Below are 15,995 nucleotides of genomic sequence, written 5' to 3' on the forward strand. Positions count from 1 at the left end.
TCTTTTCTTTCTATTTAAACATTGCAGCAACCATCAGGTGTGGTAGATTGAGAAAAACTAGATGTGGTTGATCATTTTAAATATCTTGGGGTAACCTTTGACTCTTGTCTCAATTTTAAACAACATATTAAAAAAGTAACACTCAAAGTGAAAGCAAGTTTGTCTAATTTTAAACACATCAGACCTTTTCTACCCATGGAGGCTGCAAAGCTTTTTATGCATTCAATGATATTTAGTGATATTTCTTACTGCTACACAACATGGTCACACACATCAGAGAACATTCTAAAATCAATTAAGTCTCTCTTCAAAAAAACAATTTAAATTCTTGATAAAAAAGCCCATGTGTCACCACTACTGCAACAGTCCAGGAATATCAACTACTGAACTTTGACAGCTACCTGTTGTTTTTAGATGTCTGTGTCATTGTTAGCTAGCTCATCCCCCATTACAAGAGTTCATAAAGAACAAAACTTCATATGTGAACACAAGAGCCCAGGCAAAGGGAGACTGGGAAGTTAAATGGCATAGAACTCAATTCAGCCAAATGGCGTTGTCCATTAGAGGTGCAAAGTCCTGGAATACTCTGCCATCTAACATCAGACAGTGTGTCAACTTTAACACCTTCAAAGCCAATCTTAAACAGTGGCTGAAAACTAATCAGATATGCACCCATTAATTATTAGAAGTAACATTTGCTTTGCTTTCACATTTTTTTTTTTTTATTTGTATATTTATTTTACTTTTGCTTTTTAATTTTTTCATGTACCCAATGTTCGTTTTGTGTGTAGATGTCCTCCGTCATTCAGTAGGCTAGTTTATTTTCTTGTTATGTGTTTTAGTGTGAGTAGGCTACCTAGGACAACAGATGAAATTTAGCATCTATGCTAAGTCTGGCATTTTTATATTGAAGCTCTCAAGCTGATGTATTGATTAATTTGCATTGCCCTATCCAAATAAATAAATGAATGAATGAATGAATGAATTGCAGGGACGTTTCGGCTACAAGATCCTTCTTCAGTGTCACCATTATTTCAAAACTAAAAAACGGAATAAAAAGAGGAATTGATTCCACAGACGTTCTTATTCACTGTTTCCTGTTCACTTTTCCCTTTTCCTTGTTCCTTTTTCAGTGTGACCTTTCCACTCCACCCAACCTCCTGTTGGTACTTGGTACCCACAGTTATATAAATCCTCAGTAGATTAAGGACTTATTCATCCCTGAATTATACTTTACTAAAGCCCTCTCCAATATTCTATCCGCCAGGTCATCTTAGTGAAAAGACTTAAGTTGTAGGCAACAAACTTTTCATGACTCAAAAGAAGTCTAGTGGCCTACAACCAAACAAACTCTTCTGATGAAGAACAAGACTCTTGCTCCTCCCTTGAATCATCATTTGTGCTAAAGCCCTCTCTGTTATCCTATACTCTTCACGCTAGACAATGAGTGGACAATACACCTCCCGCGCGGCACAGGCCTGAGCCTCTTCATTCACACATGATTGTGTCCGCACACACTTCCCCCAATGATTATTTATTGATGACGACCCATGAAGCATTCTACAGGTGCTTCACCTTCCTGACACGGATGTGCCCCATTAGGCCATTACACAGCGCTAATAGAAGCTACTATCCAGAACCACATATTCAATTTCCAATTGACCTGGTTTTACCTGTCCCACTGTATGTGCCCCGTTGCCCTTTTTGGACAGGTAAAGTAAGGGAATTTGTGTGCGGCCGTGGGGTGCATTTCTCAAAACTAGAGTTAGTAACTACATTAGCTATTTTGTTGTTTGTGATGCAATTTCCCATTGACAACTAACAACTACGCTTTCGAGAAAGGCACCCCTGGATTGTAGCTTCTGAAAACAGGCTCCCCCATCACTGCAAAAGAGGTTAATTGTAGGAAAGTGGACTTCTTCTTCAGTTTGATAGATGTTTTGTATGAGTATTGACGAAGTTCTTACCCCGCCCATGGCTGCTGTAGATGTTGAATGAGAGGAATGATGTGCTGCAGTTGATCCTGGAAAAGGAAGTGAAAAAAGACACAGGAATGTTTTGGTAACTTGGTGATGTTTGGTTCACTAAACGTCGGTTAAAGAAAAAGAAAAGAATGCCGCACACTCTGCTCCATGTTTTAATGGTGAAGTGACGTTTCGGCCGTCTGGCCTTCTTCAAACTTACAAAACAACCACATCCACAGTGCCTTTATATAAACCCCAATTAGTGAACACCTGGTCCCCCTAGAGCATAGAGCTCCCCCATTGGTTGGTTACCTTAAATGCTTCTGAGCACAAGGCTCCCTCGTTAGCAAGTCAGTCTTAATTAGAGGTAACCAAGAGTATTTACATCTATTTACACAGGTTAACAGATTGAAATTAAAACATCAGTTCATCAAAACATCACAAATAATACAATCTGAAAACACAAAAACACCTTTTACAGGAAACTCTTCAGAGAAAACATTTAAGGTCATATTCAACATTCAAACCATAAGGTGTTAAGGTTTTTAAATGGTATATCCAGTAGTGTTCTCTTCTGGAGAGTAAGTTGTCTAAATCACCTCCTCTAGGGGGCAAAACCACTTTCTCAATACCAATGTATTTAAGGGATGAAATGGGGTGATTGAATTCAACAAAATGAGCAGCAACAGGATAATTTAAATTTTTGCATCTTATCGTGCTGCGGTGTTCAGCTATACGTGTCTTCAAGGATCTACTCGTTTTACCAACATAAGATTTACCACATGGACAAGTTATTAAATATATCACAAACGTTGTACTGCAAGAAATTTTACCTTTGATTTTAATTTCCTTTCCTGTGTGTGGGTGTTTAAAACTATTACACCTGTATGTGTAATTGCATTGAGCACAGTTGCCACAGCGCCTATTCCCATCAGGGATCGGTGCTAGAGTGGTTTGGGACACAACAGGGTCAGGAGACAGATATGAATGCACAAGTTGGTCTCTTAAATTTCGACCTCTTTTGTAAACAATTAGTGGTCGTTCATTGAAGACATTTTTTAATTGATCATCAGATTCCAAAATGTGCCAGTGTTTCATAATTATATTTTTAAACTGTCCACCATTTCTGCAATACTCAGTCGTTAATATTACCCGTCTATTAGATTTCTTTTTTGGTTTATCTTTTAATAAATCTGTTCTTGGTATATCGTTGATTTTATTAGCTGCTTCATTCAAAACAGAGTTTTTGTAGCCCCTCTTTGTAAAGTTATTTTTCATGGTTGTCATGTTCTTATTTAGGTCTTCAGGTTTTTTACAGATACGTTTTAAACGACAGAATTGGCTAAAAGGTAGGCTGTTCTTTAGTGGTAGAGGATGGTCAGAATCAGCCCTTAAGAGGCAGTTTCTCGCTGTGGGCTTTGTGTAGAGATCAGTGTATAATTTCTCCCCGTCTCGAATGATCCACAAATCTAAAAAACTCAGCTTTGTGTCGTTGTAATCCATGCTAAAGGATATAAATTCAGAACATGAATTGAGGTAAGCAAAAAAATCTGTTAATTCAGTCACCGATCCTTTAAAGAGGCAAAAAATATCATCCAAATATCTCTTCCAAATAAAGATATTGTCTTTAAAAATATGGTTAGAATAAATATAGTTTTCCTCAAATAGACCCATATATAGATTTGAGAAAGAAGGTGAAAAAGAACTCCCCATAGGAACTCCATGTCTCTGAATGTAAAATGTGTTTTGAAATACCCAGTAATTATGTCTTAAAATTAGTTTGGACAATTCCAAAATGCAAGTTTTCGAAGGATTACACATAGAATCAAGCAAGTAATGGTCTAGTGCTTCCATGCCTCCATCATGTGGTATGGATGTATACATTGCATTGATATCAAAAGACACTAAATACATCTCTTCGTCTCCAAGAGAGTTAATGGACTCAATGACGTTAACAATATGACCTGTATCTTTAGTGAAAGAAGGCAAAGCTTCTGTCAAAGGTCTGATAAAGTGGTCCACATAGGTTGACAGATTGGATGTAATAGAACCGATACTGGCCACTATTGGTCGGCCTGGCGGTTGATCTAGATTCTTGTGTATCTTGGGTAAAGTATAAAAAGTTGGAATAACCGGGTGTTCAATGCGTAAAAAGTCATGTTCTTTTCTGGAGATGTCTCCTTTTTCAAACAGTTCATCAATGGTTTCAAAAATAATATTTTTAAAACGTTGTGTTGGATCTTGTGGTATTTCTTCATAAAACATTTTGTCAGCTAACTGTCTTAAGCATTCTTTTACATAGTCAGTTTTGTTCAATACCACTGTAGCTCCACCCTTATCTGCTGATTTTATAACAATAGACTCATCTTCTTTTAGATCTTTCAAAGCATTTCGTTCCTCTTTTGTCAGGTTTTTGTATTGTAATCTCTGTTTTTCTTTGAGATATTTATCAACATCCTGTTCAACTAGTCTACAGTAAGTCTCAATTGAATTGTTTCGATTAATTGGAGGTACAAAAGTGCTTTTGTTTTTAAAGACTTTTTTCTCAGTTGTGTCTGTATCACCACACTCAGTAACTTGTTTATCATTTTCTTTAAAGAATTCTCTTAAACGAATGTTCCTAAAAAACTTGAACAAGTCCACTTTCACATCAAAGTCTCTTATGTGATTGGTGGGTACGAATGAAAGTCCTTTGTTAAGTACCGAGAGATGGAACTCATCTAAAGACTTACTAGACAGGTTAAATATTGTTACTTCCTCGGTCGGTAGGTCACTTGACGTCGGTGTCATAAGCATGTCATTACAGTGTCATAATAGTGTCATAATGGTGTTATGCATGTGTCATAAGCATTATGTTCATGTCATAAACATTTTATGACTGTTGGACTGTTGGCCATTCGGTTATGGCAAAGACAACTTTGTTTATGGCAAAGACAACTTTGCCATAAGCGAATGTCACTTAAGGCCAACAGTCATAGAATGCTTATGACATGAACATAATGTTTATGACTTATCTATGACTGTGTCATGACACTATTATGAAACTGTAATGACATGCTTATGACACAGACGTCAAGTAGTGTTACCCATTAAAGTCATATTAAAGTGATATTGTGCCATTTTTTGGAAATAAGTTCATTTTACACCTCCCTGTAAGTTAAATGCTTGAGTGGTACCTTTCTCCTGTAATTTCAGCCATTCACTGAGTACGCCAGTGCGTTTTCTACATCCAAGGTAGCAATTAACATTGAATCCTATGGGACCAGCTAACAGTTACCTGGTCTCATAGGATTCAATGTTAATTGTTAGCTTGAAGGTAAAGTTTGCAATGCCAGACCCACAGAACTACTGCAAATAGGTTCAACTCAATCATTTAACTCAAGGGGAGGTGTAAAATTAACTCTTTTCCAAAAATGGCACTTTAAGACCTCTGTTAAAAGTTTGCTTCCAGAATGTCAATGACAAAGTCGTAATGTATTACTAAAGACTCGTCATAGGAGTGTGGTAATGTCATAGGAGCATAGTACAATGGTAGTTAAGTATTTTCAATGACTACTAAAGCGCTTCACTGGCAAAATGGTGCATACCACAAGTCTACAATGTAACCTTGGGGTTGTAGCTTGGAGATAATTTGTAGCATGATGAGTCACTTGAATGGAATGATGTTCCACGTTGAACGGGAGTTTCATTCCATTTAGACATTAGTCTTTAATGTGTAGCCCCACATGCTGTTATAGTCATTTATAAGTTAACTACCACAGTACTACACTGCTATGACATAACATAGGCTACTATGACTTGGTCATAGCCATTCTGGTAACAGCAAATTTATAATGCCATGTTTTAACAGATTGATAAAACAAATATGCTGTGGTGACAGATGCTATCAGAGCACTGAAATGTAGTGAGAGAGACACATATCTAACCCACCCAATCCACTCCCAAGGGAGAGTATTTCAGTATACTCCCCAACACACAGCCACATGAAGCAAGCCTGCTGCATGAAGATACAGTATTATACTGTAGTGAGGAGCATGTCCGCCCCGTTCCTTCCAACCTCTCTCACACCCACAATATGTCTTCCAAGATGACACGTTTAATGCAGGCTAGGACTGGGGCGGAAAGAAAAAACCCACCCGGGCATTTTAGGCTGTAATATGTGGCCAGAGTAGGTATTGCTACTACGCTGCTCATTGAAACTGTGCTGCTTATTGCTGAATTTCGGAGCTAGTCCATTCTCAATGTCTCCAGTAGGACTGTTTCGGAGAATGGACTAGCTCCGAAACGTCTGTTTCTCCAGTTAACCTTAGACTTCTGTTGTTTAATTTTGGCTTCAATACACTTTTTCACACAAGTCTTGTGAGTGCCTCCTTTTTTCCATTATCTTAGATGCAATTTCCTGCATTCTAATCAATTTCAGGGGAAGGAATGACAAATCGCAGCTGACTCCTTCAGACTTTCTATATAGCACTGGCTGCCATTAATTGTGGCAGGTAAACATGTACTCTTAGTCTTTTCCATATATTTACCCTGATAGAGATGTAGCGCAATGTAGCCGGTGGCCAAAACCGGGAAATATTTGTGTCCCGACAGAGTTTGCTCGGGACCTGGGACACACAACGCCAAACTGGGACTGTCCCGGTTAAACCGGGACGTCTGGTCACCCTATGGTGGTAAGTACTTAATAAAAAGGTAACACTTGTGAATGGGCAGCATGGATTCTGGAAATGAACAACTAAAAATATCACACAGTGCATGTTTAAGCTGGCCCCTCATCTACACATACTGTAAGTACAAGCTGTTTTGCTACTATATCCTGTTTGACTCAGTCCACGGTCTATATTGAAGATGGACCAATGGGCGACCTCCTCTAAACTGTGAGCCAGACAGTCCCTCTAAGAAAAACAATCAAATAAAAATATCAGCTGAGTTGTGTCGGTCCACCGGGAAAATGACCTGTATGCCACATTACCAGTCCAGCCCTATGTTAGTGGAAAGCACACTTGTGCCAAGAGCTACACAGTCGAAGCCACGGCCACGTTTTTGTCCCAAAATCACATTTCACGACCTTATTCCTCTACATTTTTGGGAACTGTCCAGACTGAGTCCTGAGTCTTACAATACAGTCTTTCAGTACCAGCATGTTCACCGTGACACTAATGCAGTTTGTTACATAAAAAGATCAAATTTACCCTAATGAAAGCCTTGTCCCTCTGCGGCAGTCCACATTTTCAAGCTATGTTAAACATCTCAAACTGAAGGGACAAGGGTAACCAAAGCAAGACGTGTGCTACTTGAATGAAACAATGTTACAAAAAAGCAAAGTAATGTAACAGGTAACAGGCTATGTGTCCCCTAATCCATCTGTTCCAGAAAGTTCCCGAATTTGCAAGAAATGTACCCATAATCCACCACTGTTCATGACTCAGGGGGGATAGAAAATCAAAGATGTGGGCACATAATTTGTAAGGGAAAATAGCCTTGTCATTCAGGCATAATACAAGCCAAGTGCATATTAAACAGCACAACATAGAGACATAAGACCAATAGTATAGGCTACAAATTGGTTACATCTTACACTGTGAAAAGGACAGACATAATAGGCAGCATTTTATGAAACTATACATTCAGTGGCGTCTTCTTTGGGACAGCTGGTCCCATGAGAACATGCTGAAATGTGGTGGTAGAGGAACACCCTGCCACACCCATTGCTGAGATCCCCCCACTCATTTAAGTCAGTGTAAAGACACATAGAATCATAGCTTACATAAAAGCCACTATTCTTACAGTTAAATCTGTTATAAAGTTGCTCCATTTAGTTTACCAAATACATCATGTAATTTGTCATCAAGCATAAACTTCATTGAATGTGAACCAATTTCTTACAAAACTGTAACTTTTGGATGACTGAACAGCATACTAAGCTAAGCAGACCAAATTTAGACATCTGCCACAGTTCAACAGCCTCTGCTCTACACTATAAAGAAAACACCTTTTCAATCAAAGCAAACTCCATGTTAGCATAGGTTGTCTACCAAAAAAACACACACATACAAGATTCTGGTCGTTTTCGCCTACCTTTTAACTTTTGCGTCACAGTCGACACAGCTTATAACGGTCTGGTCTAGTCTGCCCAAAGTCCTCCTTGCAGCTGAGAATATCCACGGGGATATCAGTTGTTCGCCGGTAGGTGTCTGACGTAACGTGACGGGCATGCGGAGGACGTCTGCGTCGCGCAACTGGGGTTACCGGTAACCAGAAGTCATGTGGCTTCTAGTAACCACCCGCGCGTAATAATAATGTACCACCTAAACGTGTTGGCTAAAGTTTCCAAAATACCACCATGAAGTATCGGAGTTTTCCTCACCGGAACCTTCTGGAAGTGATATGGCAATCCCTGCTTGCCCCTGTCGGAGGATGAGCTCAGCATGTTTGGTCTGCAGACTGCAGTGGCTTCAGTAGCTCCTTGCAGCCATGTGGGATCTGACAGCTGTGTCAGCTGGGGTTTGCAGGAGAGGTCAACGAACGCAGCTGATGGATTTTCCTCCGTCTAAATTCCAATTTTGTGTGATAATCAGTTATTGATGCAAGTAGCCAAGGCCAAATTCTTATTTATTTTCAAGAAATGGCATAATGGTCTCTGTAGTAGGCTATGCTATGACTTTGCAGAATACCTAATACACTTGTCTGCAAGTCTAGTTTTTGACATTTGTAGTAACATTAAAACATTATACAATCCTGAAACAGTGAATCATACAGTGTGTCTAATACCTGTCAGTCAGCAAGCACAACATAATGAACGGTGAAGAAGAATAGGGAAGAATGGAGGAGAGGTGATTGCAGCGTTGTGAGACAATATGTTGAAAACTTTATTTGAAAAAGCTCTCCACATGTGCCATCACCATGTGCCACATATTGCAATGGCTTACAGAACATCCCCACCAAGAATGCACATATTCGCATGCATGAAATATGAAGGTATTTATGTAGGCTCTGTAAAAATCACACAAAAAACTGTAACAGGTACTGTCTCTCTCAGCATGAACAATATCATGGAGTTTGGAATTACAACAACAAGACACAATATTGGAAACTTTAGAGTTTGAAAAGAGCTGCACAGGTGTCAACAACTGGTGCCACACAAAAAAAAACCCACCAAGAATCCACATATTTGCAGGCACGGATGAAATCTGAATCAGTATATTTGCAAAATACACTGAAATTATGACATTTTTGCATAAATGCACATATAACTAGAAGCACTCAGAGAGTGCAAAACTCCGGCAAGGCCATGGGGTAACTGACGCCACAACTCTACACCATCTACAAACTTACAAAAAAATATATATCCTTGATGCGGCACGAAAACATTAGCTCCTCGGCGGAGGTAATTATGAATTTGTACGAGTGCACATACAGTACAGCAAACATCTGTAAGTGTGTGTTTATTTGTGTTTGTGAATTTGTAAGGTGAGAAAGTGGATCACACTCGGGTTCTTCTTTTCTTCTTTTCATTTTTCATCATTTACATAGCAGCAGAAGTATAGTCAAACGTTTCGGCTGTTGCCCTCGTCAGTGTCTCCTTGTCTCCTCCTCACTGTTTGTGAATTTGTGCATTAGCGTGTTCATATGTGTTTGTGTGCGCTTAAGTTTGTGCACAGGGATGAGTGCATGTGTGTGTGCGTGTGCGTGTGTGCTTGTGTACGCGCGCGCCTGTGCGTGTGTGCGTGTGCGTGCATGCGTGCGTGCGTGTGTGTGTGTGTGTGTGTGTGTGTGTGTGTGTGTGTGTGTGTGTGTGTGTGTGTGTGTGTGTGTGTGTGTGTGTGTGTGCGTGTGTGTTTGCTTGCTTGCTCTGGCATGACAGTGACAGGTCGTAATGACACTATTTCTGTCCCCCTCTGCAGCCATTCCCGTAAGACCGTGAGGAATGTTGAACTGGAGCTGTGTGTGTGTGTGTGTGTGTGTGTGTGTGTGTGTGTGTGTGTGTGTGTGTGTGTGTTGTCTTCAGGGGGCAGCAAAGGGGTCAGTTGTCCCAGGCCAACGGAGAGGGGGGACCCATTGGCATTACATTATATGTGTTATGTCTCTGTGTGTGTGTGTGTGTGTGTGTGTGTGTGTGTGTGTGTGTGTGTGTGTGTGTGTGTGTGTGTGTGTGTGTGTGAGTGAGTGAAGGTCAGATTAGACTTCAGCAACTGCGAGCGTGAAAAGTCGCGTGGGAGTGGCCACGAACCAATTTTGTATTCATGCATCTGCGAGCTCTGCGAGGTCCGAGGTCTCGTTGCCAGCCACATTTGAAATTGCGCGATTAGGCTACTTTCACTACATTGTAAGCACTGCGGTCATTATTAAGCAATGTTGCTTTCTATCCCGGTTAGCTAGGTATTTTCTCACAAATTGCAAAGGCAATGCAGTGGTATCATTATTTGACATACCCAGTCTGTTTTCACGAGCAGAAAATGCAAGCATGTAAAGACAGTTGATTCTGCCGATGTGTGTTTACATTCGGTGGAGGAACGGTAGTAAAACCGCAGGCATTGTGCCACGAGTGTTCAACTGATGCATTGTTTGTTACTTAGCTTGTAGCTTCGTGTATTTACACACATTTACACACAGAATACAGCTCTGCTCTCGCAAACTACTGGCATTGCGCTGCCACAAGAACAGAACAAGGAAGTAGCGAGACGACCAATCATAGTGCCTTTTTGTCTGCGTACTCCGCGTCCGTCCGACGGATAGTTAGAATTTTTTCGAGGCGCTAGACGACGGGCGCAGAGCCTCTGAGAGGGGGGCGTGGACTCGCATAGACAGAAAACGGACGGACGCAGATTCTATGCGAGCGAAGCAGAGAGGGGTGCTTTTGGTGGTAGAGTGTGGATGAGAGAGAGAGAGATGGCAGCAGAGAGAGAGAGGGGGAGGGTGGTGGTGTGTATGGAGGAGTGTGGGGGAGGCGGGCCGTCTGGGCAGACAAATAGTTTCAACATGACTGTGTGTGTCTCAAGGACATTGACCATGAATTTCAGATAAGGCGGTTTGGTTTTTGGTAGGCCTATTCACTTTACACTCAAAACATTAACCACTGTATGAAAATATGAGGTAAAATAGTTAAACTTCAATAAACATTTCATATGCGCAGTTCACATGAACCTTATCTTAGCAATGGATGTCCTCCAGGTTGGATATTAGTATTACTAAAAGCTAAATATCATTAATAGTCAGTAATAACAGATGTTTGCCAGTAGGGCTACAGTGCTACAGAGTTCAAACATTCACAGCGGTTTCTGCAGCGTTTGCTCTCCTCGCTAACCCCTGATGTCATGTCTCAGGACTTCCATGTTTTGGACAGAGGAAAGGTTGTTCCACACTGCCATCTTGTGGTTGTAATCTACCACTGCGTCCTTACATAAATAATAGCAAAATAATCTTTCCTTTGTTTGTAGTGGGTGGTGGTGGTGGCACACGTTTTTGCCTCCAAAATCCATGACTTACACAATCAGCGACACAGAGGAACAGTTGGCCTACAGTTTGACTCCTCTTTGGCGTCTTTATTTTTTGCTGCTGCGTTTTCACAGTTGATAAAGCCAGCAAAGCATTTCTGACATTCAGCAAGGGATTGGAGATTTGCACTCTCAGATCTTAGATCTCAGATCCCTGCACTGCTCTCAGGCCTGGTCGACAGGGGGAGACAAACGGGTCGGTTGTTCTGGGCCCACGGGTGTCCCTATTACATTGTATGTATTGAGACGAAGGACCCCTTTCAAATTATTTTGTTCTGGGCCCCACCAAAGCTGTGAGCGGCCCTGCGTGCACTGCTGGGCTTTTCAATAATGAGCACATTATGGGCCTAACTGAAATGCAGTGCAGTGAGAAAGGCTACTTTGTGACTAATTCCTTTGAGTGGGAGGGTCAAACAGGCTACTCTCTTGTGTATATATTGTCGTAAAAAAAATCATTTTGCCTCCTTTTCCGTGTTAACAGGAGAAGGGGGAATATTATTTACTAGATCCAGGACTGGCTACTGGCTAGTGTACTGTAACTGCACTCTTGTACGCACCGCATAAAATTAATTTTGGAATGCACTACATAAGGTAAGAAGAATAGTTTCGTTCATTAGCTGTTTTGTTGGCATAGTAGGTCTTAATGCTTCAGCAGGTGCCAAAATTTGGAAGTTTTTCTGTAATAGCTCAAAAATCTAAAGTTACATTTGTTTATGTTTACGTTTAAATTTACATTACATTTGTTTATATTTAATTAGTGCCAAATCTAAAATTGTATTGAAAAAAATGGGGGGGGGGCATTTTCCACCCACATATATAAAAAAAAAACACACAGTGTGTGCCGAAACACAACAGAGGACTTTCTTTAATTGCAGCCTTGTAATTGACTTGCAAACTGAGCCTTGGTGAAATCTACACCCTGTAGCTGTCCAGTGGTGAGAGGGGTTGGCATGTGGTGCTGCATGCCAGGTATGGGTAGAGCATGGCATGGGGCACGAGATGCCACTGCAGATTAGTTCAAGTGGAGAGGCAGAAATCCCTTGATGGCATGAGACTAGTGCACCCCTATGGCACCTCTGAGGAGAGAGAGAGAGAGAGAGAGAGAGAGAGAGAGAGAGAGAGAGAGGGAGAGAAAGAGGAGGAGTAAGAGGATCAGCTACAGAAAGAGCAAAAGAGTGTTGGCTCGATCTACTGTAGCAAAAGCCCTAAGCAGGTCTTCTGTTCTTTTTTTTTTTTTACATTACATTCATTCCTTCTATCGTTCCTGTTCTATCATTCACTTCTTCTCTCTCTCTCTCTCTCTCTCTCTCTCTCTCTCTCTCTCTCTCTCTCTCTCTCTCTCTCTCTCTCTCTCTTTCTCTCTCTCTCTCTCTCATTGCCCTGACATCTTCTTTCGGCCCTGTTTTGGTCTTTTTCTTTCCAACTCTTTTGCTGTTAATGTGTCTCACTTCATTCCTTTCTCTCTCTCTCTCTCTCTCTCTCTCTCTCTCTCTCTCTCTCTCTCTCTCTCTCTCTCTCTCTCTCTCTCTCTCTCTCTCTCTCTGCATCTCTCTATCTTACAGTAAGACTTGGCTACTACCACTGCTGCTCTGCTCTGCCTCAGACCAGATCTGACTGAGTGAGTTGAGAGCAGGATAACGGTGTGGGAGGGCTGAATGGTGAATCCCATCCATGCCTTCATTGTTTTGTTTCACACGGAAACGGAAAAAAGTCAACAGACAGCAAACAGCCCAGTTGGTCATCCCCAGTCTCACTGTCATACACAGTTGCAATGCAACAAGAGTATTTTAAAAATAGGCTTTTCTTTTACCTCAGACATGTAATAGTTTCATCTTTTACCTGACATGTTTCCACGGTATACTGCTTCTTCATCAGAAGGTCAGGTAAAAGATGAAAGTAAAAGAAAGTAAAATAAGGTAAAAGAAAAACCCATGTTTTACTAAAACGGTTAGAAATAATGAACTCCATACAGTACATCTGAGAGTATTTTTCTTCTCATTTCAGATAAACTGTCAGTCTGTTGTAAACATCCATGACATGTAAATGAATGTGGTCACACATAAATAGGGTCACAAACACTGCAACATACCTCTCTAAAAATTATACTTACAGTATGTTAAAGGATGCAAAGGACAGCACTCTTCAGATTTTTCTGTGTTTATTCACATCTGAAGAGTGCTGTCCTTCGCTTTCTTCATTCATTATGGTTTATGTGGGATTCAGCACCAAACTGTGAAAACCATTAGGCGATAGTGTGAGCGCGTCTTCTTTACTTTTTAAATTACAGTATTGTCCGATTAAACCTACAATATTATAATAATTACATTATGGTATCAATTGTTAGCCTATATGAACTGATCATTTGAATTGAAAAATGTGGAACTGAGTCCACACCAGTAATCTGACACGTACGTGTACAAAATATTTGCCTACATGATTTTTTGAAGTACTGTTATCGTTGCTGGCTGGCATTTTGGATTGTACTGTATGCCAAGTTGTAGGGTATCCACAAAGTCACATAACTCCCTGGTTTAAAAACATTCCCAGTCGGCGTGTAGCCTACTATGTCTACAGCATGACTTTTTTTCTTGTGGGAGATTATCAGAGTTTGACATGAAACCTACTTTACTTAAGGATTACTAACGAACTAGCCTACCATACTCAGTGAATTTTCATTGAAGTGGGCTTACTGTACATGTAGAGTGTGTGTGTGTGTGGGAGGGGTGTTGGGGGGGGGGGGGGGTTATATTGTATGTGTACACAGTAAAAACAAAATGCAGTGTTAGTACTTACGGTACTTTGCGACCAAATACACTCTAGAATGTGTTAAATCAGCTCATCAGTGTTGAATTAACACTGCATTGTAAAACAATGTACAGTATATAGTTTCCAGACATACTTCACAAAACATATTGTAAACACCTGCAAACTTATCTATATACAGTATATGGTACTTACTCTTTTGTGATTTTGTGACATTTCTGGGCACAGTGTGCCTGTCTGACTGCCTTTATTCTGGTCTTATGAGGAGCAAGGAGAGAAAGCTGAAAAAAGCTAAAGACCCTTTGGAATGTCACTGAGTGTACAAGGCAAGCCGACCACACATAAGAGCATGCAGTAGCCTACCTGACAAAGAGTAAGTACAAATGAATGACTGATCCGTTCTTAAATATGTTGTAGACTACGGTATACGCGCAAACAAATCTGTGAAAGTCCCTAAAGTCAAAGCTTAGTAGTATTTTTTTTTGACATTTCTGTGTAGTTATGTGTTGTTTACTAGCCTATGATGGCGGGCACTGCTGGTATAGAAGGTGTATTTGATGGGGGAAAGTTTTTCATCAGCATAAATGATATCAGCCAAGTTGATAAACGTGTGTACATATGAGCTGGATTGAAAAAAGGGGAGACGTGTGATTCTAGGAGTAATGACCACTGCTCATTTTCCCTTTTAAAGACAACCCTCCGTTGCCGAACAGACACTGGAAATAGGTAACGTCTGTAATATTCTTAATCAGATAATCTACTGTTGATAGTCCAAAACTGATAATGCTGACATAGACATAAGAGCTGTGTGGTAGAGGAATAGTTTTTCTGTATAATCGTCTTGAAGCTACTTGATTCTGATTTTACCTTTTGGCAGTGGTTGTAGCTTTGGCTCTTTTGGTTAATTTCCCGTGCAAATTCTGAACAAATTTCTCATAATGAAATGTTATCAATAATTGAATCACATTTGCAGTACAGATGGTATATCAGATAAAACACTGACTTTCTGCTCTGTCACTATCTCTCTCCTTCTCATCTGTTTCTTTCTTCATGTTGCTTCATGCTTCATCTTGATGTCTTTGCTTCTGATTCTCTCTCTCTCTCTCTCTCTCTCTCTCTCTCTCTCTCTCTCTCTCTCTCTCTCTGCCTTCATTTCCCCCTGGCTTCATTTCTCTGTATTCTCTTTCTCTCATTGTCCTGTTCTATCTCCCAACATATCTACATATTATCTCCCTCCCTCTCGCTCATTCCTCTCTCTCTCTCTCTCTCTCTCTCTCTCTCTCTCTCTCTCTCTCTCTCTCTCTCTCTCTCTCTCTCTCTCTCTCTCTCTCTCTCTCTCTCTCTCTCTCTGCCTTTCTCTGCCTGCATCTCTATTCCCCAACATACCTCCATATCTCCATATTCTCTCCTTTCCTTCCTCTCTCTCTCTGCTCTCGGCCCCCTGTCTTCCCCCCTGCATATCTCTCTTTCTCTGTCCCTGCGTATTGTATCTCTCGTTCTCTGTCCCCGTATTCTCCAACATGTCTTCAAATCTCTCTCTCTCTCTCTCTCTCTCTCTCTCTCTCTCTCTCTCTCTCTCTGCCTGCCTGCCCCTCTCCATCTCTCCCCCAGTAGCACCATCATGTCAGTGTGCCAGTGTGTGCACTCTTTCCTGGGCTCTTTCTAACTCTGCCCTTCTATTCCCCAACATCTCTCTCCCTCTCTCTCTCTCTCCCTCTCTCTCCCTCTCTCTCTCTCTCTCTCTCCCTCTCTCTCTCTCTCCCTCTCTCTCCCT

General features: G+C 40.9%; 1 protein-coding gene across 1 annotated transcript in view; it reads right to left on the bottom strand.

Moving 5' to 3' along the window:
• The window catches only part of anxa6 (annexin A6), a 47,737-nt gene extending 39,586 nt beyond the window's left edge, over positions 1–8,151 (bottom strand). The window contains exons 1-2 of the mRNA XM_063190160.1: positions 8,043–8,151; positions 1,968–2,023 (exon numbers count right to left, since the gene is read on the bottom strand). Coding sequence (XP_063046230.1) covers positions 1,968–1,976 — 9 coding nt within the window. The 5' untranslated portion in view covers positions 1,977–2,023; positions 8,043–8,151. The remainder of the gene's footprint in view (positions 1–1,967; positions 2,024–8,042) is intronic.
• Between the last annotated feature and the right edge of the window lie 7,844 nt (positions 8,152–15,995).

This window comes from Engraulis encrasicolus, chromosome 23 (assembly GCF_034702125.1).
Source record: "Engraulis encrasicolus isolate BLACKSEA-1 chromosome 23, IST_EnEncr_1.0, whole genome shotgun sequence".
Taxonomy (NCBI): Eukaryota; Metazoa; Chordata; class Actinopteri; order Clupeiformes; family Engraulidae; genus Engraulis; species Engraulis encrasicolus.